Source organism: Nerophis ophidion, linkage group LG02 (assembly GCF_033978795.1).
Source record: "Nerophis ophidion isolate RoL-2023_Sa linkage group LG02, RoL_Noph_v1.0, whole genome shotgun sequence".
In the NCBI taxonomy this organism is placed as follows: domain Eukaryota; kingdom Metazoa; phylum Chordata; class Actinopteri; order Syngnathiformes; family Syngnathidae; genus Nerophis; species Nerophis ophidion.
Genome location: NC_084612.1, coordinates 87,057,504 through 87,084,807, shown reverse-complemented (window position 1 = coordinate 87,084,807; position 27,304 = coordinate 87,057,504). Strand labels below are relative to the sequence as shown.

General features: G+C 40.1%; 2 protein-coding genes across 7 annotated transcripts in view; both read left to right on the top strand.

Annotated features, from left to right (window-relative positions):
• Positions 1 to 27,304, top strand: part of LOC133547611 (gastrula zinc finger protein XlCGF8.2DB-like) — a 215,746-nt gene that overhangs the window by 37,387 nt on the left and 151,055 nt on the right. The gene's annotated exons all lie outside the window — the stretch shown is intronic.
• LOC133547481 (gastrula zinc finger protein XlCGF57.1-like) overlaps positions 1 to 27,304 on the top strand; it is a 63,473-nt gene that overhangs the window by 8,488 nt on the left and 27,681 nt on the right. For 3 of the 6 annotated variants that reach the window (XM_061893192.1, XM_061893175.1, XM_061893169.1), the window contains exons 2-3: positions 1,487 to 1,675; positions 25,583 to 25,990. In XM_061893192.1, the coding sequence (XP_061749176.1) occupies positions 1,487 to 1,675; positions 25,583 to 25,990 (597 nt within the window). Of the gene's footprint in view, positions 1 to 1,486; positions 1,676 to 17,890; positions 18,396 to 25,579; positions 25,991 to 27,304 lie in introns of those variants that run through there. The other 3 variants (XM_061893193.1, XM_061893184.1, XM_061893190.1) reach the window with 3 other exon arrangements.

Below are 27,304 nucleotides of genomic sequence, written 5' to 3'. Positions count from 1 at the left end.
TAATCCATATATAAGGCGCACCGGGTTATAAGCCGCACTGTCAGCTTTTGAGAAAATTTGTGGTTTTTAGGTGCGGCTTATAGCGCGGAAAATACGGTAAGTCAAATGAATGACTTACTGTAAATAAGTGTTTTCAATAGGCGTTTTAAAAAGAGTTAAAAGTGGGGCCACATGCTGACATGCTCAACTCATCATGGTTAATTTACAGCACTAAACTTTTTTTTTTTTTTTCTAAAGACTTAAGTTTAGGCGGTGGCTCTTTGTTGTTAAGGCGCTTGCCTTAACAACAAAGCAGGAAACCCTGCGTTTTATCATTCACCTTTGCGTCCATGTAAACAAACTATAAAGACTAGGGCTGCATATCCATTTAACAATTGCTAAATCATCACCGTGTTTTATTTTTGTCCTGTTGTCATACGGGCTTCACGGTGGCAGAGGGGTTAGTGCGTCTGCCTCACAATACGATGGTCCTGCAGTCCTGGGTTCAAATCCAGGCTCGGGATCTTTCTGTGTGGAGTTTGCATGTTCTCCCCGTGAATGCGTGGGTTCCCTCCGGGTACTCCGGCTTCCTCCCACCTCCAAAGACATGCACCTGGGGATAGGTTGATTGGCAACACTAAATTGGCCCTAGTGTGTGAATGTGAGTGTGAATGTTGTCTGTCTATCTGTGTTGGCCCTGCCATGAGGTGGCGACTTGTCCAGGGTGTACCCCGCCTTCCGCCCGATTGTAGCTGAGATAGGCGCCAGCGCCCCCCGCGACCCCAAAAGGGAATAAGCGGTAGTAAATGGATGGATGGATGTCATATGTACTCTGACACATTTGTGTACAAAATATACAAGAGGGGAGATGTAGAAGTACCTTTCCTGACAAAGTATCATTATTCCCGGCTTAAAGGTTTCTGGTTGTTTAAAACAAAATACGAACAACCTTAAGATAATACATCGATGGTAAATACTAAATGAGTAAAGTACTGCATATTAAAAAAAAAAAAAAAAATTAAAATTGACAAAGTGGTCGCTGCAAATTTGTGCGTTTTGCGTCAATATTGACAGCCCTAATATATGTGTGCGTGCGAGTACTGTGTACATATATTACTATGATTGCTATATGTTTAATATAATGGCTATATAATTAATATAATAATAAAGTTAGAGTACCAATGAATTTCACACACACTAGGTGTGGCAAATTATTCTCTGTATTAGACCCATCAATTTATTATTATTATTTGTGGTTGCCCAAAATGTACTCGTCTACCTTCAACATACTCTTTTTTTTTTTTTGTAGCCACTTTCAGTAAAATATTCAATTACTAAAAAATAATCGATTTCGATATGGTTGCGCTGTCTTAAAATAAAAATTTGCATTACAACTGATGTGAACAAACACTTAGTTCGATGACCAGTTAATACGAGCAACACCATTAATTCTAATACTGGCCACAGTAACACGTGACCAGACTGTATGTCTTATTTCGTCCTGCAGTCGTCTGTGAAGAAGTTCCCCCGCCTGAGCAGCAAGATTGGCGCTTCACGGTGGAACAGAATGAGCCGCAGCAGCCGTGCATTAAAGAGGAAGAGGAGGAATCACGGCCACCTCGCATTGATGACGAAGACACGGACAACATCTGTCAAGAGGAAAACCGGCTTGAAGAGTTGGAGGAGGCTGACATGAGTAAGTTTCCAGCGCTACGTAAGACAAAGACGCTGAAAGGTGATGAAGACCAAGGTCAGAGTTCACAGCTTGCTTACAGTCAAATTGAGATTGTCGACGTATTTGTTTAATCTGGAGCCAGAAAATGTTTAAAGAGGACACGATGCATAAACTTCAAATCAGAAGTATTTATTCTCTATTGGATTCAATTTTAATACAATTTGTATGAGCGCTATCTGTCCCTAGTAGCATTCAACACGGCGACTTACACAGGGCTGTTCGGACGCGCTCATAGAATATATATCACAATGTATGAATATTAAAGGTGTCCGATAATGGCTTTTTTGCCAATATTCCGATATTGTACAACTCTAATTACCAATATTGATATCTACCGATATATACAGTCGTGGAATTAACACATTATTATGCCTAATTTTGTTGTGATGCCCCGCTGGATGCATTAAACAATGTAACAAGGTTTTCCAAAATAAATCAACTCAAGTTATGGAAAACCATGCCAACATGGCACTGGCATATTTATTATTGAAGTCACAAGGTGCATTGCCGTATTTTTCGGAGTATAAGTCGGCACGGAGTATAAGTCGCACCTGCCGAAAATGCATAATAAAGAAGGAAAAAAACATATGTAAGTCGCACTGGAGTATAAGTCGCATTTTTTGGGGAAATGTATTTGATAAAACCCAACACCAAGAATAAACTTCTGAAAGGGAATTTAAAATAAATAAAGAATAGTGAACAACAGGCTGAATAAGTGTACGTTATATGACTCATAAATAACCAACTGAGAAGGTGCCTGCTATGTTAACGTAACATATTATGGTAAGAGTCATTCAAATAACTGTAACATATAGAACATGCTATAAGTTTACCAAACAATCTGTCACTCCTAATTGCTAAATCCCATGAAATCTTATACGTCTAGTCCAGTGGTTTTTAACCTCGTTGGAGGTACCGAACCCCACCAGTTTTATATGCACATTCACCGAACCCTTCTTTAGTGAAAAAAAAATGTATACAAGACAAAGTTATATATTTTTTGTACTGGTGCACAAAATGATCCATACATGAACATCACCTTGTTCAAAGAACAAAACCAACACAGTGCATGGACTCACAACAAATTACACACCTGTAAGTCAGTTAAAGTTAAAGTACCAATGATTGTCACACACACACACACTAGGTGTGGCGAAATTATTCTCTGCATTTGACCTATCACCCTTGTTCACCCCCTGGGAAGTGAGGGGAGCAGTGGGCAGCAGCAGTGCCGCGCCCGGAAATCATTTTTGGTGATTTAAACCCCAATTCCAACCCTTAATGCTGAGTGCCAAGCAGGGAGATAATGGGTCCCATTTTTATAGTCTTTGGTATGACTCGGCCGGGATTTGCACTTGTGACTTCTGCTGTTGCCGTATCCATAATACGCCGATAGGGAGAAGTTTATATTTACACGATGAGTCAGGTGTATCTTGACCTCTACCGAACCCCTGAGGCCGCCTCACCGAACCCCTAGGGTTTGATCGAACCCAGGTTAAGAACCACTGGTCTAGTGTCTTACGTGAATGAGCTAAATAATATTATTTGATATTATACGGTAATGTGTTAATAATTTCACAGATACGTCGCTCCTGAGTATAAGTCGCACCCCCGGCCAAACTATGAAAAAAACTGAGACTTATAGTCCGAAAAATACGGTATATTTTTTAACATGCCGCAAAACAGCAGCTTGGAATTTGGGACATGCTCTCCCTGAGAGAGCATGAGGAGGTTGAGGTGGGCTGGTTGAGATGGGGGGCTAGGGGTAGCGGGGTGGTTTGTATTGTAGCGTACCGGAAGAGTTAGTGCTGCAAGGGGTTCTGGGTATTTGTTCTGTTGTGTTGCGGTGCGGATGTTCTCCCGAAATATGTTTGTCATTCTTGTTTGGTGTGGGTTCACAATGTGGCGCATATTTATAACAGTGTTAAAGCCCTCAGTGTGACCTGTATTTGCTGTTGACCAAGTATGCATTGCATTCACTTGTGTGTGAAAAGACGTAAATATTTTGTGACTGGGCCGGCACGCGAAGGCAGTGCCTTTATTGACACATTGGCACAAGGTACATTTTACTTTTTGAAACCTATACCGATAATTTCCGATATTACATTTTAAAGCATTTATCGGCCGATAATATCGGAAGTCCGATGTTATCCGACATCTCTAATGAATGTTCAATGAGGTGTCAGCTTTCAGGGATGGAATCTTCCTCTGCCTTCTCCTTCCTGTAATCTGACTTCATATCTGTTGTTGTCCTTCAGACCTCGGCAAAGAAGCCATGTCAACAGTGGCAAGAATGTGGGCGATAAGAGTGAATGTCCGTGTGCTTGAACTTGGACCCAGTTCCAACTGGAACTTAGAGGATGTTATTAGTTCCACGGCCTATTCTAAGCATATATATATTAAACATTTCTTAATCACTTCATCCTTCATTATCTTAATTATATCCCTCTATGGTTTTCTACACCTAAATTAATCTATTATTAAATTTCTCCAGATTTCGGCGTTCTCTATCCTTCCACATTTTTTACCCGGTTCAAACCGTTCCAACTTCCAACTCTTTAACCTATTCGGGAATCGCGGGCTTTCCCTGGACAAATTCCAAAAATTCCCAGATTTCCCACAATTCCAAGTTTTCTGGGACATTTTTCCCATTCAAAATGAATTGGCCATTTGTAAAACTTCCACTATTTCCAAATGTTTCATCCTATTCAAACCATTCCACCTTCAACACATTCCACCATTACGGACATTCAAACTATCATTTTTTCCAGGTTCAAAAATATTCCAGGATTTTCCAGAATTCCTGATTTTCCAAAGCCCTATTTCCGCCCTTTTTTCTGGCGACTACTCCTCCCACATTTTTCAACCCACTTCAACCGTTCCACCATCCAAACATTCCTCTTAATCAGGACAATAAAATCAAAGTTGTTTTTTGTACAGGACAAATTCTTTCTTTACCCGAAATTCCAGGAATTCCGTAATACCATTTCTTAATTAAAAATGTTTCTACTTCAACATGTCTCAACCAATTTGAAAATCCAACACCAACCATTTCAACTCATTCAAACCATTGAAGTTTTTTTTTTGCAAATGAAAAAAAAAAGCAAAAATCCTGCTTTTCCCGAAATTCCCAATTTTTTGAAAATTCCCATTGAAATCAATGGAACAGTTTAAATGTTCCACAACTCCCACATTTTTCATCTGATTCAAACTGTTCCGACTTCAAAATATTCAGCCTGTTTGGGAATTGTGTGCTCTACTAAGGGACGGCGTGGCGCAGTGGGAGAGTGGCCGTGCGCAACCCGAGGGTCCCTGGTTCAAATCCCACCTAGTACCAACCTCGTCACGTCCGTTGTGTCCTGAGCAAGACACTTCACCCTTGCTCCTGATGGGTGCTGGTTAGCGCCTTGCATGGCAGCTCCCTCCATCAGTGTGTGAATGTGTGTGTGAATGGGTAAATGTGGAAGTAGTGTCAAAGCGCTTTGAGTACCTTGAAGGTAGAAAAGCGCTATACAAGTACAACCCATTTATTTATTTACTTTAACAGTTCTAAAAAAAAAAAAAAATCCAGGATTTCAGTTCAACTCCAGGATTGGAGCATTCGCACGCAATTCCTCCAGGAATTGCCTCATCTAGTTTAATATATTGGCCACACTAATACGTGACCAGACTGTATGTCTTATTTTGTCCTGCAGACGTCAGTGAAGAAGTTCTCCCGCCTGAGCAGCAAGACTGGTGCTTCACGGTGGAACAGAATGAGCTGCAGCTGTCCTGCATTAAAGAGGAAGAGGAGGAATTACAGCCACCTCGCATTAAAGGTGAAGGCACAGACAACATCCGTCAAGAGAAAAAACGTCTTGAAGAGTTGGAGGAGGCTGACGTGAGCAGGTTTCCAGCGCTACGTAAGACAAAGACGCTTAGAGGTGATGAAGACCAAGGTCAGCGTTCACAGCTTGCTTACAGTCAAATGGAGATAAAAGAGGTGGAGATTCCAAGCAGCAGCTCAAGTCACCACACCGCAGAAGCCGACTGTGGAGGATCTGAAGCCGGCAGCCTCTTAACTTCGCAGTCCGATAGTGAGGACACGTCGTCAACCTCCTCTGACACTGATGACGGAGACCGCCAAGCTGCCGTGACGTATTGCACCGACCGCAACGACTTTAGATGCACTCAATGTGGCAAACTGTTTGGCAAGAAGTTGAATTTGACAAACCACATGAAGCGTCACGCGATGAACAAACACTTTCAATGTTCACATTGTGCTAAGCTGTTTGTCGCCAAGAACGACTTGAAGGTTCACATGAGGATCCACACTGGAGAAAAGCCCTACAGCTGCTCAGTTTGCGGCAATAGGTTTTCTCAAAAGGGCACCCTGACGACACACATGAGAAGACACACCGGAGAAAAACCATTTCTGTGCCTATTTTGTGGTAAACGATTCCCCAGAAAGTATACTCTGATGAAACACATCACATTACACACCAGTTAGAAACTTTAAAGGCCTACTGAAATGAGATTTTCTTATTCAAACGGGGATAGCAGGTCCATTGTATGTGTCATACTTGATCATTTCGCAATATTGCCATATTTTTGCTGAAAGGATTTAGTAGAGAACATCGACTATAAAGTTCGCAACTGGAGAAAAGCCCTGCCTCTACCGGAAGTCGCAGACGATGGCGTCACCCGTGTGATAGCTCCTCGTATATTCACATTGATTTTAATGGGAGCCTCCAACAAAAACAGCTATTCCGACCGAGAAAACGACAATTTCCCCATTAATTTGAGCAAGGATGAAAGATTCGCGTGTGGGAAAAAAAAAAAAAAACGCGATTGCAATCGCGTTGCATTGAGACGGATTTACATGTTTTTAGAGACATTTACTAAGATAATTCTGGGAAATCCCTTATCTTTCTATTGTGTTGCTAGTGTTTTAGTGAGTTTAATATTACCTGATAGTCGGAAGTGTACGTCCACGGCCGGGTGTTGACGCGCAGTGTCTCGGGGAAGTCGACGGCAGCTGTACGGGAGGCAGAAGCTCAGCTGATATCCGGTAAGTGGCGACTTTTTGACCACAATTTTCTCACCGAAACCTGCTGGTTGACATGTAGTCGGGATCCATGTCCGCTCTGATCCATAGGAAAGTTTCACCTCTGTGAATTTAAAAAAAGGAATCACCATGTGTTTGTGTGGCTAAAGATTCCCAACTCCGTCTTTCTACGTGGGGCGGTATAGCTCGGTTGGTAGAGCGGCCGTGCCAGCAACTTGAGGGTTGCAGGTTCGATCCCCGCTTCCGCCATCCTAGTCACTGCCGTTGTGTCCTTGGGCAAGACACTTTACCCACCTGCTCCTAGTGCCACCCACACTGGTTTAAATGTAACTTAGATATTGGGTTTCACAATGTAAAGCGCTTTGAGTCACTAGAGAAAAAGCGCTATATAAATATCATTCACTTCACTTCACTACTTTGACTTCTCCAATATTAATTGAACAAATTGCAAAAGATTTAGCAACACAGATCTCCAAAATACTGTGTAATTATGCCGTTAAAGCAGACGACTTTTAGCTGTGTGTGTGGAGCGCTCATATTCATAAAAGCCTGTGACGTCACGCGTACACGTCATCATTACGCGACGTTTTCAAGAAAAAAGTCCCGGGAAATTTAAAATTGCAATTAATCACGCAGTCTGATAGTTTAAATATCAATGATGAAATATTAACATTGCAACACATGCTAATACAGCCGGTTTAGTTGACTAAATTACAATTTTAAATTTCCTGCTGAGTTTCTTGTTGAAAACGTTGCGGAATGATGACGCGTGCGCGTGACGTCTCGGGTTGTAGCGGACATATTAGCCCAGCACCACACACGGCTAAAAGTAGTCTCTTTTCATCGCATAATTACACAGTATTTTGGAAATCTGTGTTGCTGAATCTTTTGCAATTTCTTCAATTAATAATGGAGACTATAAAGAATAATGCTGTTGGTGGAAAGTGGTGGATTGCAGCTGCCTTTAGCACCGAAACCCATCCTGTGTTTCTTTGGTTGTTGTGAAGCTTTAACACAGAGCGGTCAAGCGAACATGTTTCTCTACGTCAACCAGCAAGTTTTTGAATGGGAAAATTGTGATATTAAGTTGGCTCTTACCGGAGACTTCAGTGGATTATGGGACTTCTTCCTGCAGCTCAAAAAGGCAGCTGTGATCTGGGCTCCTTGGCTTCTCTGAGAGACACTGGCGTTCACCGCAGCCCTCCGACTTTCAGGTATGACTTTACAATCTCACTAAAACACTATTAAAACAATAAGCAGAAGGGATCTTCCAGAATTATCCTAGGAAATGTGTCTAATTACATCTGGAACGGTCCCACTGCCCCCGCCTGGACCCGTCGCTTTTTCTTTTATTTATTTTTTGTGTCCTTGGGCAAGACACTTTACCCACCTGCTCCCAGTTTCACCCACACTGGTTTAAATGTAACTCAGATATTGGGTTTCACTAGAGAAAAGCGCTATATAAGTATAATTCACTTCACTTTTATTTTTTGTGCTTCACTCTAACTTTTCTCATCCACAAATCTTTCATCCTCCCTCAAATTCATGGGGAAATTGTTGCTTTCTCGGTCCGAATAGATCTTGCTGCTGGAGGCTCACATTATAATCGATGTGAGGAGCCCTCACAACGATGATGTCACGCGCACATCGTCTGCTACTTCCGGTAAAGGCAAGGCTTTTTTATTGGCGACCAAAAGTTGCAAACTTTATCGTCGATGTTGTCTACTAAATCCTTTGAGCAAAAATATGGCAATATCGCGAAATGATCAAGTATGACACATAGAATGGACCTGCTATCCCCGTTTAAATAAGAAAATCTCATTTCAGTAGGCATTTAAAGTCTATTAAAGACATCAAGAAGAAGAATGCATCGATAAGAAAAGCACCAGTGTTTGAAATTAGCTGATTTTAATGCTGCACCAGTTAGAAACGTGTTACTTGCAGTGTTGTGTGCCAATGTTATTACTAAAAAATACCTCTGGCTTTCTATCCTGTTTTTGAATTGGCTAGAATAATACACCCAGAGGTGGGTAGTAACGCGCTACATTTACTCCGTTACATCTACTTGAGTAACTTTTGGGATGAATTGTACTTCTAAGATTAGTTTAAATGCAACATACTTTTACTTTTACTTGAGTATATTTGATATTTTAATCAAATGCAGTCACTGGTGACGTTTGACTCCGTTTCACCAATCAAACAGAGCTAGGCGGTCACATGATTAACTGCACACTTTTTTCCTTTTTTTATTATAAACCTTTATTTATAAATTTCAACATTTACAAACAGTTGAAAATAATAATCAAAGTAAGTACAAAAACAGTACAAAACCGTATAAGAAACGTACAAAACAGCGCTAGGGGGTTGTAAATTCAAAGTAACTAAAATAGAATGCAATATATAATATATAATATATATATATATATATAACAAAGTGAGAAGTCATAGACTCACTCAATCTCAGTAAATAACTTAAATTTGGAACACAGCATCCTTGTTTTCACAGCTTTTTGGTTGTTAGAGGTAGAGTGTTTTAATGTAGAGTTCTAAATCTTTTTAAAGGCACAAGAGACAGGTCGGGTATTGAGAAACTTACATTTATGAATATAAAACTTAGCCAATAGTATAATAAGGTTGCAAAGTTAAAATTCATTTAAAACATTTTTTTTCAATACAGTGTAAAACCAAATATATATTATTTAATATATATTATTGTTTTAGTCGCTTAAGAGATATTCCTGGCTGTGAATTTGTTCATTGCTATTTTTATGTTTTTGTGCATTACTTGTTGCCGTCATCATTAAACAAACAGGTTACTCATCAGTTACTCAGTACTTGAGTAGTTTTTTTCGCAACATACTTTTTTAATTTTACTCAAGTATTTGGGTGACTACTCCTTACTTTTACTTGAGTAATCCATCTCTAAAGTAACAGTACTCTTACTTGAGTACAATATCTGGCTACTCTACCCACCTCTGAATACATCGTATGTATATATATTTTTTAAATTAAATGTTAACCCAGGTTTTGACTTATTGTTAAGTGTTCTGTAAAAAAAATAAAACTTCATGATAAAAAACACTTGCTCCTTCCAACTGTTTTTTTTTTATTTATTTATTTTTTAAAACCTTAATTTATAAATTTCAACATTTACAGATGAGAAACAATCAAAATAAGTACAAAAAGAGTATAAAACAGTACAAAACAGCGCCAGGGGTTGTAAATTTAAAGTACATAAAATAGAATACAAAAAAAATATATAAATTTCAAGTACCTAAATTAGAATACAAAATATATATATGTGTGCGTGTAATAAAAAAGTGCCAAGCCATAGGCTCACTCAATTTCGGTAAATTTAAATTTGGGACACAGCATCATCGTTTTCACAACTTTTTTGTTGTTGGAGGTAGAGAGTGTTTTAATGTAGAGTTTTAAATCTTTTTTTTGGAGGCACAAGAGACAGGTCGGGTTTTGAGAAACATACATTTATGATCATAAAACCTAGCCAATAGAATAATGAGGTTGCAAAGGTAAAATTCCTTTTCAAATTTTGTTCATACAGTGTAAAACCGAATATCACATCTTTAAAACAAAGCACAAAGTTGTCCTGAATATTGTCCAGGATGAAGGGACAGATGCCCTATTTACTGTTTTTCTGTCACCGGTGTTTCCTAATCACGTGACGTCACTTAAATTACATCAGTACTCGATTTAAAAATAATTGGAGTATGATAAAGGTCAATATTTTATGTGCAAGCATTTCCTCTTATTTCCTGTGTCAATGTTATTTTATTATGATGATTAGGTTTATAAAAACAAGTTGTGAGTCGCACTTTCGACACCCCTACAGCATTACCCGCAAAGGGCTCAAGGGGCAGCATTGCGCATAGTAAGGTCAACCGTGTTAAAAATCATGACTGTCGCGGTGAGAGCAGCAGCAAAGCACTTATCACTGGATACATTTTTAATTGGCAGAAAAAAACACATTCTGCTTGAATAAAAACTAGTTGCCATGATAAAATACATTGATATTTATGATGTTAATTATCTCCGGGTTGGGGAGGAGACCCTGCCCCAAGTGGAGGAGTTCAAGTACCTAGGAGTCTTGTTCACGAGTGGGGGAAGAGTGGATCGTGAGATCGACAGGCGGATCGGTGCGGCGTCTTCAGTAATGCGGACGTTGTACCGATCCGTTGTGGTGAAGAAGGAGCTGAGCCGGAAGGCAAAGCTCTCAATTTACCGGTCGATCTACGTTCCCATCCTCACCTATGGTCATGAGCTTTGGGTCATGGCCGAAAGGATAAGATCACGGGTACAAGCGGCCGAAATGAGTTTCCTCCGCCGGGTGGCGGGGCTCTCCCTTAGAGATAGGGTGAGAAGCTCTGCCATCCGGGAGGGACTCAAAGTAAAGCCGCTGCTCCTCCACATCGAGAGGAGCCAGATGAGGTGGTTCGGGCATCTGGTCAGGATGCCACCCGAACGCCTCCCTAGGGATGTGTTTAGGGCACGTCCAGCTGGTAGGAGGCCACGGGGAAGACCCAGGACACGTTGGGAAGACTATGTCTCCCGGCTGGCCTGGGAACGCCTCGGGATCCCCCGGGAAGAGCTAGACGAAGTGGCTGGAGATAGGGAAGTCTGGGCTTCCCTGCTTAGGCTGCTGCCCCCGCGACCCGACCTCGGATAAGCGGAAGATGATGGATGGATGGATGGATGATGTTAATTATGTTGTAATGCTGATAATAATATGCAGGACTATCCTGAAACTAGGTTTCAGTCTAGTTTGTTGGTAGAGAACGCAGCACGAAATTGTGATGACTGCTACTGTTTCATATTCTTATTGGACAATTGTTGGGCTTATTGATCTTTGGTTTGTAACCGGTTCAATATCCACAGTCCCTTTAAAGATATTAGTATGACCTAATTGGGGTTTTAACAGCTAAGACAACCTGAAGCAAGAAGCATGTCAAACAGACAAACGGCAATTTAGCAGCTCCTCTGTTTAGCCTGAGATGTTGCAATAGTTAAAAAAAAAAGAAAAATCTTTTACATATATCCATCCATCCATCTTATTCCGCTTATCCGAGGTCGGGTCGCGGGGGGCAGCAGCCTAAGCAGGGAAACCCAGACTTCCCTCTCCCCAGCCACTTCGTCCAGCTCTTCCCGGGGGATCCCGAGGCGTTCCCAGGCCAGCCGGGAGACATAGTCTTAACTGCTTGTCGGTTCCCAGCTGCATTTGGGCGAAAGGCGGGTTACACCCTGGACAAGTCACCTCGTGTATGTATGTATGTATGTGTGTATATATATATATATATATATATATATATATATATATATATATATATATATATATATATATATATATATATATATATGTATATAGATAAATATACATATGTGTTTGTGTATGTATATATATGTATGTATGTGTGTATATATATATATATGTATGTACAGTGGGGCAAAAAAGTATTTAGTCAGCCACCGATTGTGCAAGTTCTCCCACTTAAAATGATGACAGAGGTCTGTATTGTAGATTCACTCTTCCCAGTCTGGTGCAGGTCTACAATTATTTTCCTGGTGTCCTTCAACAGCTCTTTGGTCTTGGCCATAGTGGAGTTCGGAGTCTGACTGTTTTAGGTTGTGGACAGGTCTCCCGTCCAAAGGCAAAACCTAGTAACTCACTTCTAGCTGATTTTGAGAAAACAAAGGAAAACCAATCCATCTTGATGCTGTCTTACAAAGATCTACAAAGTCATCAAATGTATAGATGTTTTCTTGAGCTTTCATTTTCTTGCCGATAGAATCTGCTCTCATGAACGTGTGCCCTTTCTCGAGATATTTTATCACAATCTCGGGTGGGGCCCCATTCTGCGTTTGCACATTGGGCAAGAGCCCTGTACAGCGTCCAGTTTTTATTTTGACCTCCACAGTTATCTGCCCAAAAGAGTATGCAAGGGGAAGAATCAAGAACAATACATATAATGAAGGTGCTTGCAACGTCCTGGGCCAATCTTCCAAATATTCCCTTGTGCCATAATATCACATAATCAGGTTGACCGTCGGCCCCCATTCGTGCAAATGTCTCATTGAAGACAATAAGGCGACTGACAAAGAAGCTTCGATTGGTCCCTTGAGATACTAGGTTTTTCTGTTGTATCTACGCGGTTATGTGGTAGTTGCTAGGTCCTGCCATGCGCGTAACCGCTTACTTACGGAACAAATTACAATATCGCATACACTACTGTAAAGCATATCACCTAGGAACTCCAACATTATCAGCTCAGTTTTGACCGAAATTGAGTTACTGGGTTTTGCCTTTGGACGGTAGAGGTGTCTTTTATACAGATAACGAGTTCAAACAAGTGCCATTAATACAGGTAACGAGTGGGGGACAGAAGAGCTTCTTAAAGAATAACTTACAGGTCTGTGAGAGCCAGAGATCTTCCTTGTTTGAAGTGACCAAATACTTATTTTCCACCATAACTTACACATAAATTCTTTAAAATTCCTACACTGTGAATTCCTGCATTTTTTTTTCACATTCTGTCTCTCACAGTTGAAGTGTACCTATAAGGAAAATTACAGACCTCTGTCATCATTTTAAGTGGGAGAACTTGCACAATCGGTGGCTGACTAAATACATTTTTGCCCCACTGTATATACTGTATATACATACACACACATATATAATATATTTAAATGTGTATATGTATATATATATAATATATATATATATGTATGTATGTATGTATGTATGTATATATGTGTGTGTGTGTTTATATATGTATGTGTGTATATATATATATATATATATATACATATATATATGTATACATATATATATGTATACACATATACATATATATATATGTATACATATATATACGTGTGTGTGTGTGTGTGTATGGATATACATATATGGTAACACTTTAGTATGGGGAACACATTCACCATTAATTAGTTGCTTATTAACATGCAAATTAGCAACATATTGGCTCTTAAGTAGTCATTTTTAAATATTAATTAATGCCTTATTCTGTATGGCTTTATTATACAACCAGTAATCCATTAACTAATAACCTCAGAATTATTGCTTATTGGTAACCCTAACTCTTATATGTTCGTGTCCAAATAAATTAAGTCTTTGTTACTTTAATAAGCAATTAATCAGTATTTCCATACACACACACACACACATATATATATATATATATATATATATATATATATATATATATATATACACATACACATATATATATGTGTGTGTGTGTCCATAATTGTAAAAATTATGACTAGCTCATAATTTTGACTTTTTTTTCCCTCAATTTTTTCTTTTTATCTCACAATCCTGGCTTATTGTCTTACAATTATTACTTTTATCCAACAACTATGACTTTTTCTCAGAATTATTACCTTATAATCGCATACTTTTGACTTAATCTCAATTTCGAGTTTTTATCTAAATAAGACTTTTTCTCTTACAATTTCGACTTTATTATCAACATTTTGTTTTTTCTATGAGTTTTTATCTGATAATTTTGACTTTATATCTCGTAATTGTGACTTTTGGTCTCATCGCTTCTGCTTTATCTCATCATTTTGACTTTTTATCTACTAATTATGACGTTTTATCTCAAGATAGATAGATAGATAGATAGTACTTTATTGATTCAGTCAGGAGAGTTCCTTCAGGAAAATTAAAATTCCAGCAGCAGTGTACAGAGTTGAGATCAATTTAAAAAAAGTAAAAAGTAAATAATGGGGGTTTAAATGGAAACAAAATACAGAAATATTACATTAAGAATAAAAAATAAAAAGCAAATATAGGAATGAAAATATAACAGTAAAATAAGAATATAACAAGAAAAAGTAGGCAGTAGTGACCATGTTATGGTTCTTAATAACCATGTTATTAAATGTCGACTTTCTTATCTCTATTTTGAGTTTTTAATCTCATAACCCTGACTTTTTGACTTACAATTATGCCATTTTATCCAACAACTATGATTTATTATCATATATTTATGACCATATCAGAAATATGACTTTTTAATCTCACAGTTTCGACTTCATCTCAAGTTCTAGTTTTTTTCTGAAAATTATGACTTTCTGTCTCACAAATTCGATTTTAGTATGAGTTTTTATCAGGGGTGTGGGAAAAAATCGATTCAAATTTGAATCGCGATTCTCACGTTGTGCGATTCGGAATCGATTGTCATTTTTTTAAAAATCGATTATTATTTTTTTTTTCAATCAATCCACAAAAACAATACACAGCAATACCATAACAATGCAATCCAATTCCAAAACCAAACCTGACCCAGCAACACTCAGAACTGCAATAAACAGAGCAATTGAGAGGAGACACAAACACGACACAGAACAAACCAAAAGTAGTGAAACAAAAATGAATATTATCAACAACAGTATCAATATTAGTTATAATTTTAGCATAGCAGTGAATGATCAAAAATACCTAATTGACATAATCATTAGACATTTATATATATAAAAAAAAAAGAACAATACACTTGCATCGCATCTCATAAGCTTGACAACACACTGTGTCCAATATTTTCACAAAGATAAAATAAGTCATATGTTTGGTTTGTTTAATAGTTAAAACTAATTTACATTATTGCAATCAGTTGACAAAACTTTGTCCTTTACAATTATAAAAGCTTTTTTTTTTTTTTTTTTTTTTTAAATCTACTACTCTGCTATAATGTCAGCAGACTGGGGTAGATCCTGCTGAAATCTTATGTACTGAATGAATACAGAATCGTTTTGAATCAGAAAAATATTGTTTTTGAATCGAGAATCGCGTTGAATCGAAAAAAATCGATCTATAATCAAATCGCGACCCCAAGAATCGATATTGAATCGAATGGTTGGACACCCAAAGATTCGTAGCCCTAGTTTTTATCTAATACTTATGACTTTATATCTCATAATTGTGACTTTTGATCTTAAGATTTTGACTTCATCTCAATTTCGACTTTGAATGTCATAATTATTACTTTTTTCATCTTACAAATAAGACTTCAGTCTCAAATTAAAACATTTTATCTCATAATTTTGACTTTCCAGCTCAGGGGTGGGCATTACGTCGATCGCGATCGACTGGTCGATCTCGGAGGGTGTGTCAGTCGATCTCAAGCCAGGCATTAAAAAATAGACATAAAAATGAGCAATCATCAATCATACCAAGACTTCACTTTCGTCAGTTTTTTGACATTCTCGGCACCCGAGGATCTTGTGAGATGACGCTGGCTGCTGCAAGCTCATATTTAAGAAAAAAATAACTAACAGGGCGGACGCAGAGAAACACATTTTATTTCTAGAGACTCCGTACCTACTGTCAAAACTCTAAAGACCGACTGCACAGTTCCTGTCTTCACCATAAAAGACCTGTTTCATCCTGCCTGTGCTAACAAAATAAGAGTCTCAGAAAGCTAGCGTGCACAAGCTAGCAAGCTACGGAGTTTGATGCCAATGTATATCTCCCCCGCCCTCAGCGACCGCTTTCTCACTTGCTTGCCCACCCGCACAGTCACTGACGTCACTCACCTGCTGCCAGACATTAAAGGGCCACACACATATGCTACTCTCATAACAAAGTGTTTAAAAACGAGTAGGCAAGTTGGACAAATGAGATGCCAAATCCAACCACTTTCATGTGGTATTGGACAGAAAGGAGGACTTTTTTTTTTCCTCCATTTGAAAATGCGGACGTTATCAGCACCACTGTCTAATTCCAATCAATGCAAGTCATCAGAATCAGGTAATACACCAACTTATATTCTTGTCTTCATGAAAGAAAGGAATCTATGTGTGTTAAACATGCTTGTATTATCATTAAACACCATTAACTTGTTAACAAAAATGTCTCTTTCATAAATAAATAAATATAAATTATAAATAGGAATGAGGTAGCTCTCGACTTGGTCAATTGAAAATTAGCTCACCTGCAGAAAAAGTGTGAGCGCCCTTGTTATAGCTCATAATTATGACTTATTTTCCTTATAATTGTGACTCATCATCATCTCGTCATTTCGATTAATCACAATTTCGACTTTCTGTCTCATAAATATGCCTTTTTTTATTCCATAATTATGACTTTTTATGTCACAATTTTCAATCAATCGGTATAGTTCGGTTGGTAGAGTGGCCGTGCCAGCCACTTGAGGGTTTCAGGTTCGATTCCCGCTACCGTCATCCTAGTCACTGCCGTTGTGTCCTTGGGCCAGACACTTTACCCACCTGCTCCCAGTGCCACCCACACTGGTTTAAATGAAACTTACATATTGGGTTTCACTATGTAGAGTGCTTTAAGTCACTAGAGAAAAGTGCTATATAAATATAATTTAATTCACAATTTTGACTTCCTTGTCATAATTTCGGCTTTTTGTATCTCATAATAATTATGACTAACCGCGATGCCACCTCAGTAGAAGCATTTAAGTCTCACCTTAAAACTCATTTGTATACTCTAGCCTTTAAATAGACTCCCTTTTTAGACCAGTTGATCTGCCGTTTCTTTTCTTTTTCTTCTATGTCCCACTCTCCCGTGTGGAGGGGGTCCGGTCCGATCCGGTGGCCATGTACTGCTCGCCTGTGTATATCTCTGCGCTGCTGGTCCGCCTACGCTTGGGATGGTTTCCTGCTGGCTCCGCTGTGAACGGGACTCTCGCTGCTGTGTTGGATCCTCTTTGGACTGGACTCTCGCGACTGTGTTGGATCCATTGTGGATTGAACTTTCACAGTATCATGTTAGATCCGCTCGACATCCATTGCTTTCCTCCTCTCCAAGGTTCTCATAGTCATCATTGTCACCGACGTCCCACTGGGTGTGAGTTTTCCTTGCCCTTATGTGGGCCTACCGAGGATGTCGTGGTGGTTTGTGCAGCCCTTTGAGACACGAGTGATTTAGGGCTATATAAGTAAACATTGATTGATTGATTGATTGATTTGGGTATTTTTTTAGTAGTGGGAATATGCTGCCATGCGTCTGTAATACAAATAAAACATATTGAAATATTTCAGGAATAAACAATTAAAATATTTTTTTTTTAATTACAACTGCCATCGAAGGATATGAAACTGCTCAATGCAACGATGAATCAATACCACCAAGTTGCCACTGGGGGCAGCAAACAGCGTCTGGTCTGAAATGAGAGAAAGAAGAAAAGGAAAAAAAAGGAAAGTAGCAACAGGACGCTAACTAGGAGAGTAGCAGTTATCTATTTCTGTGTTCTTTTGTCGCGCTGCGTGTTCCTCGTTAGTTACACATTTCTTTGTTTATCAATTAGCGTTTGACTAAACGTCGCTTTTTTTTTTATAACCGTCTCGTCTCAGTGCGAGCTTAGCTTGCTAGCTGCTAACAAAAGACAGGCGGAAGTTAGCAACACAAGCTAACTGCTGCTGTTGTTGTGAAAATGTGCAAAGTTCAAATGCTGCGAGCCTTGGTCAATGAGCGGATGACTGCTGTCGTGGAAGAAATATTTGTGGTCTTGGAAAGAACGATAGCGGAGTACGAGGAGGAACTTTGCCGAACGAAAGAGGAGAACGAGCGACAACGTCAACTACTGGACGCTGTTTTCAAACCTCAAAATGAGTCACACGTGGCAGGTTGGTTCTCTTCTTACTCTCATATTTCAGAACTTGTAGTTTTGTTTTTTTTAACCATTCAAACAAAATGTATGTATGATGTGTGTATAAGGTCAAACATATTAAATTAATAAATGGGTTGTACTTGTATAGCGCTTTTCTAACTTCAAGGTACTCAACCTTGCTTCAACCTACACCCTTTCGGCTCAATCATTGCTCAAATGAGGGTTTTTGTTTTTTGTTTGAAGAATAGAAAAGAGGAAAAAAAAAAGAAGAGAAAAAGCGCGTTGACACTACTTCCACATTTACCCATTCACACACGTTCACACATGGATGGAGGGAGCTGCCATGCAAGGCGCTAATCAGCACCCATCAGGAGCAAGGGTGAAGTGTCTTGCTCAGGACACAACTGACGTGACGAGGTTGGTAAAGATCACGAATTACCTTTCCAAATAGTTCACTTTTGACTTTAGAAAAAAGCTCTCAGTACGACATAGTCCAATTTTAACTGAACTTTTTTGGACTTTTTGCCTTATCATTCATAATCCTTATGTGAGACCAGAATTAGGGCTGGGCAATATTGGCTTTTATTAATATTATGATATTCTTATGCCATATTGCGATACATATCTCATTATTTTTCCTTAGCCTTGAATGAACACTTGATGCATATAATTAATAAATAAATAATAATAAATGTGTTGTACTTGTATAGCGCTTTTCTACCTTCAAGGTACTCAAAGCGCTTTGACACTACTTCCACATTTACCCATTCACATACACATTCACACACTGATGGAGGGAGCTGCCATGCAAGGCGCTAATCAGCACCCATCAGGAGCAAGGGTGAAGTGTCTTGCTCAAGACACAACTGACGTGACGAGGTTGGTACTAGGTGGGATTTGAACCAGGGACCCTCGGGTTGCGCACGGCCACTCTCCCACTGCGCATCGTCGTCCTATTATGATGGGTGCTGGTTGGCGCCTTGCATGGCAGCTCCCTCCATCAGTGTGTGAATGTGTGTGTGAATGGGTAAATGTGGAAGTAGTGTCAAAGCGCTTTGAGTACCTTGAAGGTAGAAAAGCGCTATACAAGTACAACCCATTTATTATTTATTATCTGCGGTTTTGTTTCGTATTGTTATGCAAAAGCGACTTTTACATTCTGGTCCCTGCTGAACTGAATTTGGGATCTGCATGAGTCCTGAAAAATTGCGCGCGCCTAACTTTGTAGTCCCTGCCGACGCCATAGTCCAGTGGTTCTCAAATGGGGGGTACTTGAAGGTATGCCAAGGGGTACGTGAGATTTTTAAAAAATATTCTAAAAATAGCAATAATTCAAAAATCCTTTATAAATATATTTATTGAATAATACTTCAACAAAATATGAATCCAAGTTCATAAACTGTGAAAAGAAATGCAACAATGCAATATTCAGTGTTGACAGCCAGATTTTTGTGGACATGTTCCATAAATATTGATGTTAAAGATTTATTTTTTTGGAAGAAATGTTTAGAATTAGGCTTCACGGTGGAAGAGGGGTTAGTGCGTCTGCCTCACAATACGAAGTTCCTGCAGTCCTGGGTTCAAATCCAGGCTCGGGATCTTCTTGTGTGGAGTTTGCATGTTCTCCCCCTGAATGTGTGGGTTCCCTCCGGGTACTCCGGCTTCCTCCCACCCCCAAAGACATGCACCTGGGGATAGGTTGATTGGCAACACTAAATGGTCCCTAGTGTGTGAATGTGAGTGTGAATGTTGTCTGTCTATCTGTGTTGGCCCTGCGATGAGGTGGCGACTTGTCCAGGGTGTACCCCGCCTTCCGCCCGATTGTAGCTGAGATAGGCGCCAGCGCCCCCCGCTGCCCCAAAAGGGAATAAGCGGTGGATAATGGATGGGATGGATGTTTAGAATTAAGTTGATGAATCCAGATGGATCTCTATTACAATCCCCAAAGAGGGCACTTTAAGTTGATGATTACTTCTATGTGTAGAAATCTTTATTTATAATTGAATCACTTGTTCATTTTTCAACAAGTTTTTAGTTATTTTTATATCTTTTTTTCCCCAAATAGTTCAAGAAAGATCACTACAAAATGAGCAAAATTTTGCACTGTTATACGATTTAATGAATCAGAAACTGATGACATTAAGGGGTACTTGAATTAAAAAAATGTTCACAGGGGGTACATCACTGAAAAAAGGTTGAGAACCAATACCATAGTCGATGAGCTTCTTCTTTTTGTCTATGGTCTTGTGGGGGGACGGCGTGGCATAGTTGGGAGAATGGCTGTGCTAGCAACCTAAGGGTTCCTGGTTCAATCCCCACCTTCTACCACCCAATTCACGTCCGTTGTGTCCTTGAGCAAGGCACTTCACCCTTGTTCCTGATGGACCCTGGTTAGCGCATTGCATGGCAGCTCCCGCCATCTATGTGTGTGTGTGAATGTGGAAATAGTGTCAAAGCGCTTTGAGTTCCTTAAAAAAAAAAAAGGTAACCCATCTACCATTTGTTATGGGACATTCATCCTCCGCTTACTTATATCTAAAGTACCAATGATTGTCACACAAACACTAGGTGTGGTGAGATTATCCTCTGAATTTGACCATCACCGTTACCCTCTGGTAATTTAAAGGCCTACTAAAACCCACTACTACCGACCACGCAGTTTGATAGTTTATATATCAATGATGAAATATTAACATTGCAACACATGCCAATACAGCCTTTTTAGTTTACTAAATTGCAATTTTAAATTTCGCGCGAAGTATCCTGTTGAAAACGTCGTGGTATGATGACGCGTGACGTGACGGATTGTAGCGGACATTTTTTTCCAGCCTGATCCCAGCTAAAAGTCGTCTGCTTTAATCGCATAATTACACAGTGTTCTGGACATCTGTGTTGCTGAATCTTATGCAATTTGTTCAATTAATAACGGAGACGTCAAAGAAGAAAGATGTAGGTGGGAAGCGGTGTATTGCGGCCGCCTTTAGCAACACAAACACAGCTGGTGTTTCCTTATTTACATTCCCGAAAGATGACTGTGAAGCTTTACTGTGGAACAGAGCGGTCAAGCGAACATGGTTCCCTAGCACATGTCAACCCGTAGGTTTCGGTGAGAAAATTGTGGTAATGAGTCGGCTCTTACCGTAGACATGAGCGGAGATTGCGTCGTTCCTTGTGCACCTGTCAAAGAGGCAGCTCCGGACTGTCTTGCCTCCTCCGACCGGCCGCCCCCGAATGTGGGATGCTTACACCCTGGAGGAGGGCTAAATAAAGCTCAGCACGGCCCCAATGGCTGCCTTCGCTTCGCCTCGTGGAGAAACGTGGCTTCCCTCAGAGACACTGGCGGTGACCAAACCCGTGGCCACACCCTTCCGACTTTCAGGTATGACCATGTAATCTCAATAAAACACTATTAACACAATAATCAGATGAGGGATTTTCCAGAAATATCCTAGTAAATGTGTCTAATAACATCTGAATCGCTCCCACTGCCCTCGTCTTTTTTTTCTTCTAGTCCTTCACTCTCCCTATCCTCATCCACAAATCTTTCATCCTAGCTCAAATTAATGGGGAAATCGTCGCTTTCTCGGTCTGAATCGCTCTCGCTGCTGGTGGCCATGATTGTATACAATGTGAGGATGTGAAGAGCTCCACAACCCGTGACATCACGCGCACATCGTCTGCTACTTCCGTTACAGGCAAGTCTTTTTAATTAGCGACCAAAAGTTACGAACTTTATCGTCGATGTTCTCTACTAAATCCTTTCAGCAAAAATATGGCAATATCGCAAAATGATCAAGTATGACACATAGAATGGACCTGCTATCCCCGTTTGAATAAGAAAATCTCATTTCAGTAGGCCTTTAAACCCCCAATTCCAATCGTTGATGCTGAGTGCCATGCAGGGAGGTGATGGGTCCCATTTTTATAGTCTTTCGTATGACTCCGCCTGGGTTTGAACTCACAACCTAGCGATCTTAGGACGGACACTGTAACTGTCAGTAATCTCGCCATGAAAGAGCTAAAACATACTGGTATAATGAGTTTACATTATTCACCCAAGGAACTGATGTTATTAGAGAGTTCCGGTCGGACGGTTTTTCACGGAGAGACTGCTCCGTTATTGATTTAAGTAAAGTGTGACTTTCATTAAAAGAGTTAGCTCCATCTTTTGACACTTCTTCCACTCCCGTCCTTGCACGCTACACCAATACAACAAAGATGACGGGGAGAAGACGCTGTCGAAGGTGAGCCACGTAAATAAGAGCGCCCACAAAACGGCGCAACTGTCAGAAAGCGGCTTGGAGATGATCTGTAAAACATCATCCATGAAACATTTTCACCAAAGAATCACCATTACATGTTATAACAAGGAAGTGTTTTACATTTAGAAAAAAATATTAATAATGTGACTCTTTTAATGCGCCCTATAATCCGGTGCGCCTTTTGTATGAATATAGACCTGACTAGACCCTCTCATCGGCAGTGCGCCTTATAATCTGGTCCGCCCTAAGGTCCGGAAAACACGGTGTATATAATATTGATCTTTTATGTATATACTGAATATTGATAGAAAATCTGATTTTTATATCTGAGTGATGTGGCAGCTTTCATTTATTTATTTATTTTTTAAACGTATTACAATATTGCATTAGAGTTGCTATTTTTCCTTTTTGAATTGCATGGATGAGTGTTTTTGGTTTGTTGTGTCCGAAATATAGATATACATTAGAGATGTCCGATAATGGCTTTTTTGCCGATATTCCGATATTGTCCAACTCTTAATTACCGATTCCGATATCAACCGATACCGATATATACAGTCGTGGAATTAACACATTATTATGCCTAATTTTGTTGTGATGCCTCACTAAATGCATTAAACAATGTAACAAGGTTTTCCAAAATAAGAGAACAACTTCAACTCAAATTGTGGAAAAAAGGGCCAACATGGCACTGCCATATTTATTATTGAAGACACAAAGTGCATTATTTTTTTTAACATGCCTCAAAACAGCAGCTTGGAATTTGGATATGCTCTCCCTGAGATAATCCTGATACCCACTACAACTATGGGAAATACTACACTTTGACTTTCACAAAGTCTAAGTCTAAGAAAGTGCATTATTCTTTTTTCTTTTTTTTTTAAACATGCCTCAAAACAACAGCTACAAAAACAATGAAGGCACACAGCTTCAGTCCAGACTATACTCGAGTAATAAAGTAAACAATAACATAGTCCTCATTTAGTGCAAGACTGCCTGGCGTACTTTATAACAGGAAATTTTAAACTGGGCTCAATCTGCCCTGCTCTAACTTATCTGTATGAGTAACACAAATCTGCTGCAAGCTAGTGGTGAGTGCTTGAAGTGGCCTACCAGTCAGTCAGAGGTTCTGAAATGATGTGTTGAGACAGAGCATCTCCATTCACTGCAAGCTGCAAAGTATGCGCCATGCAGGGCAGACTATCCACACCAAATTCCATCGTAGCTTTTGACATACTGCGTGCGTTGTCCCTGACCACAACGTGGGCTTTCGCCCCTGGGTGGTTTTTGTTGTATTTTTGTTTTTTCTCGGCGGAGTCTTTAAGCGAAAACTGTGTGGTACTTCTTTTTTTTCGGTGTTTGCTCTTCATCCATCTTCCGCTTGCATTCATCGTGTATCTCCTTATGATTCTTGAAGAGCTGGGAGAACAAATTGCTCGTATTAAAGGAAGACGTCTGAGTTCCTCCTCGCATAACCAACTTTTTTCAGTCATTGCAAATTGCCAGTTTTTTATCCGTCAGACACACTTTAAAATAATCCCAAACCATAGACATGGTGTCGTTAGTCAGTCACCGAGCAAGCGGGCTTGTTAGCCACGGCTACAGCACCTGCAACAACACACTCTTGTCATTGTTATGCTGCGCTCGCGGCGGTTTGATGAGGTCATCAAGCGTCGCCAGTAAACCTCTCATGCTACAGTCATCAACTCATGTGATGTGTGTGTGTGGGAAAGGGGAGGGGCTGCTGACCTGGTTTATTTCCATGTTTACCCGGAAATAAAAAACAGCGTTTTAAACAGTCAATAATTTTATTTTTGAAACCGATACTGATAAACTCTGATATTACATTTTAAAGAAGGGGTGCCCATTACGTCGATCGCGATTGACTGGTCGATCTCAGAGGTGAGTCAGTCGATCTCAAGCCAGGCATTAAAAAATAGACATAAAAATGAGCAATCATCAATCATACCAAGACTTCACTTTCGTCAGTTGTTTTGACATTCTCGGCACCCGAGGATCTTGTGAGATGACGCTGGCTGCTGCGAGCTCATATTTAAGAAAAAAATCACTTAACAGGGCGGACACAGAGAAACACATTTTATTTCTAGAGGACTCCGTACCTACTGTCAAAACTCTAAAGACCGACTGCACAGTTCCTGTCTTCACCATAAAAGACCTGTTTCATCCTGCCTGTGCTAACAAAATAAGAGTCTCAGAAAGCTAGCGTGCACAAGCTAGCAAGCTACGGAGTTTGATGCCAATGTATTTCTCCCCCGCCCTCAGCGACCGCTTTCTCACTTGCTTGCCCACCCGCACACTCACTGACGTCACTCACCTGCTGCCAGACATTAAAGGGCCACACACATATGCTACTCTCATAACAAAGTGTTTAAAAACGAGTATGCAAGTTGGACAAATGAGATGCCAAATCCAACCACTTTCATGTGGTATTGGACAGAAAGGAGGACTTTTTTTTTCCTCCATTTGAAAATGCGGACGTTATCAGCACCACTGTCTAATTCCAATCAATGCAAGTCATCAGAATCAGGTAATACACCAACTTATATTCTTGTCTTCATGAAAGAAAGGAATCTATGTGTGTTAAACATGCTTGTATTATCATTAAACACCATTAACTTGTTAACAAAAATGTCTCTTTCATAAATAAATAAATATAAATTATAAATAGGAATGAGGTAGATCTCCTCGACTTGGTCAATTGAAAAGTAGCTCGCCTGCAGAAAAAGTGTGAGCGCCCCTGTTTTAAAGCATTTATCGCCCGATGTTATCGGACATCTCTAACATACATACATATATATATATATATGTATATATATATATATACAGTTTTTTTGCATGGAAAATATTCATATGCTTATTTTGAGCTATAATAATATATGATTGGACTTTTCCTTAGAATGTTTGTGTTTTTGTCCAGCAGATGCCAGTGAGGAAGATCATCCCTCTGAGCAGCGACAGTGGAGCCAGGTGGAGTCACAGCCCCCCCACGTAAAAGAGGAAGAGCAAATGTGGCTTCAGAAGGATGCCGACGTCAGCAAGTTTCCGGTGACTAGTGTGATTGTGAAGAGTGAAGATGATGAGAACGGAGCTCAGTGGCTCCAGCTTGATTGCAGTCAAAGACGATTAGAAGCGGGACACTTCTTAGCGCCGCTGTCTGATAAGGAGAAGATGCCACACTCTCCTGACAGCGACGACGCCGACTTCAGAGGTGACATTAACAAACACTTTAAATGCTCTCAATGTGACGAAACGTTCGACAGGAAGACGACTTTGAAAGGACACATGATGATCCACACGGGAGGAAAAACAATCCGGTGCTCAGTTTGCGGTAAGACGTTTATCCGACAGGCACATTTGATTTCGCACATGAGAACACACACGGGCGAGAAGCCATTCGCATGCTCGGTTTGCAGCGAAAGATTCTCGCTGAAAGGCAACCTGATCAGACACAACCGAAAGCACACGGGAGAAAAGCCCTTCTCGTGTTCGGTCTGCAACACACGCTTCAGCGTTCGGCCCGCTCTCATCCAACACATGAGAACGCACACCGGTGAGAAACCGTTCGAGTGCTCGTTTTGTGGCGAGAGGTTCTCTCAGAGAGGACATTTGATTGGACACACACGGACGCACACGGGGGAAAAACCCTTTTCCTGTTTGGTCTGCGGTAAAAGGTTCTCAATAAAGGGGACTTTGAAAGTCCACACGAGAACGCACACTGGCGAGAAACCATTCAGTTGCAATGTGTGCGATAAAAAGTTCTCTTATAAGCACCAGCTTAACAAACACAAGTGTGCTGGCGAGAGCAGCAGCAGTCAAACACGTTTCCCTGCCTAAATATGACTTTTATTGGAGCATAAACATCAGATACTGGTGCTTGTATTTCATGCCTTTATGTATATCGTTAATCCAAATGTGTATCAGACACTTTGTCATCCAAATAATCTATCTTTCTTGTAGACAAATTTACATGTGACCCTAAATAAAAGATGAGTGAGACCCTAATTGGGAATTAGGGCGTTTGGAAAATCCATGACTTTAAATGGGTTATAAATGGGTTGTACTTGTATAGCGCTTTTCTACCTTCAAGGTACTCAAAGCGCTTTGACACTACTTCCACATTTACCCATTCGCACACACATTCACACACTGATGGAGGGAGCTGCCATGCAAGGCGCCAACCAGCACCCATCAGGAGCAAGGGTGAAGTGTCTTGCTCAGGACACAACGGACGTGACGAGGTTGGTACTAGGTGGGATTTGAACCAGGGACCCTCGGGTTGCGCACGGCCACTCTCCCACTTCGCCACGCCGTCCCCTTTGAGAATTATGTTCATCCAGAAAGGAGTGCTCATCTGTGGTTTCACCCTTGGGTGGGACTTTGGGACGGATTGTCCCGCGTCCATTACATTTTCAGTGTGAGACCCCAAAAACGGAAGCGAGTTAGAACACAAGGCGCATCCCAGTTGGACGTTTGGGGTGTTTCAGTTGTAATGTCAAATAGTTTTTGCACTATTTCAGTATTTTTAAAAAGTAATGATGAAGTCAATCACATTTCTTAAATCTTATATTAATTTAAAACCTCTAAAGGCTTAGTGACCACATGCGTGGACAGCACCTTTTAGCTCTTGTTTCCAAAATTGTGT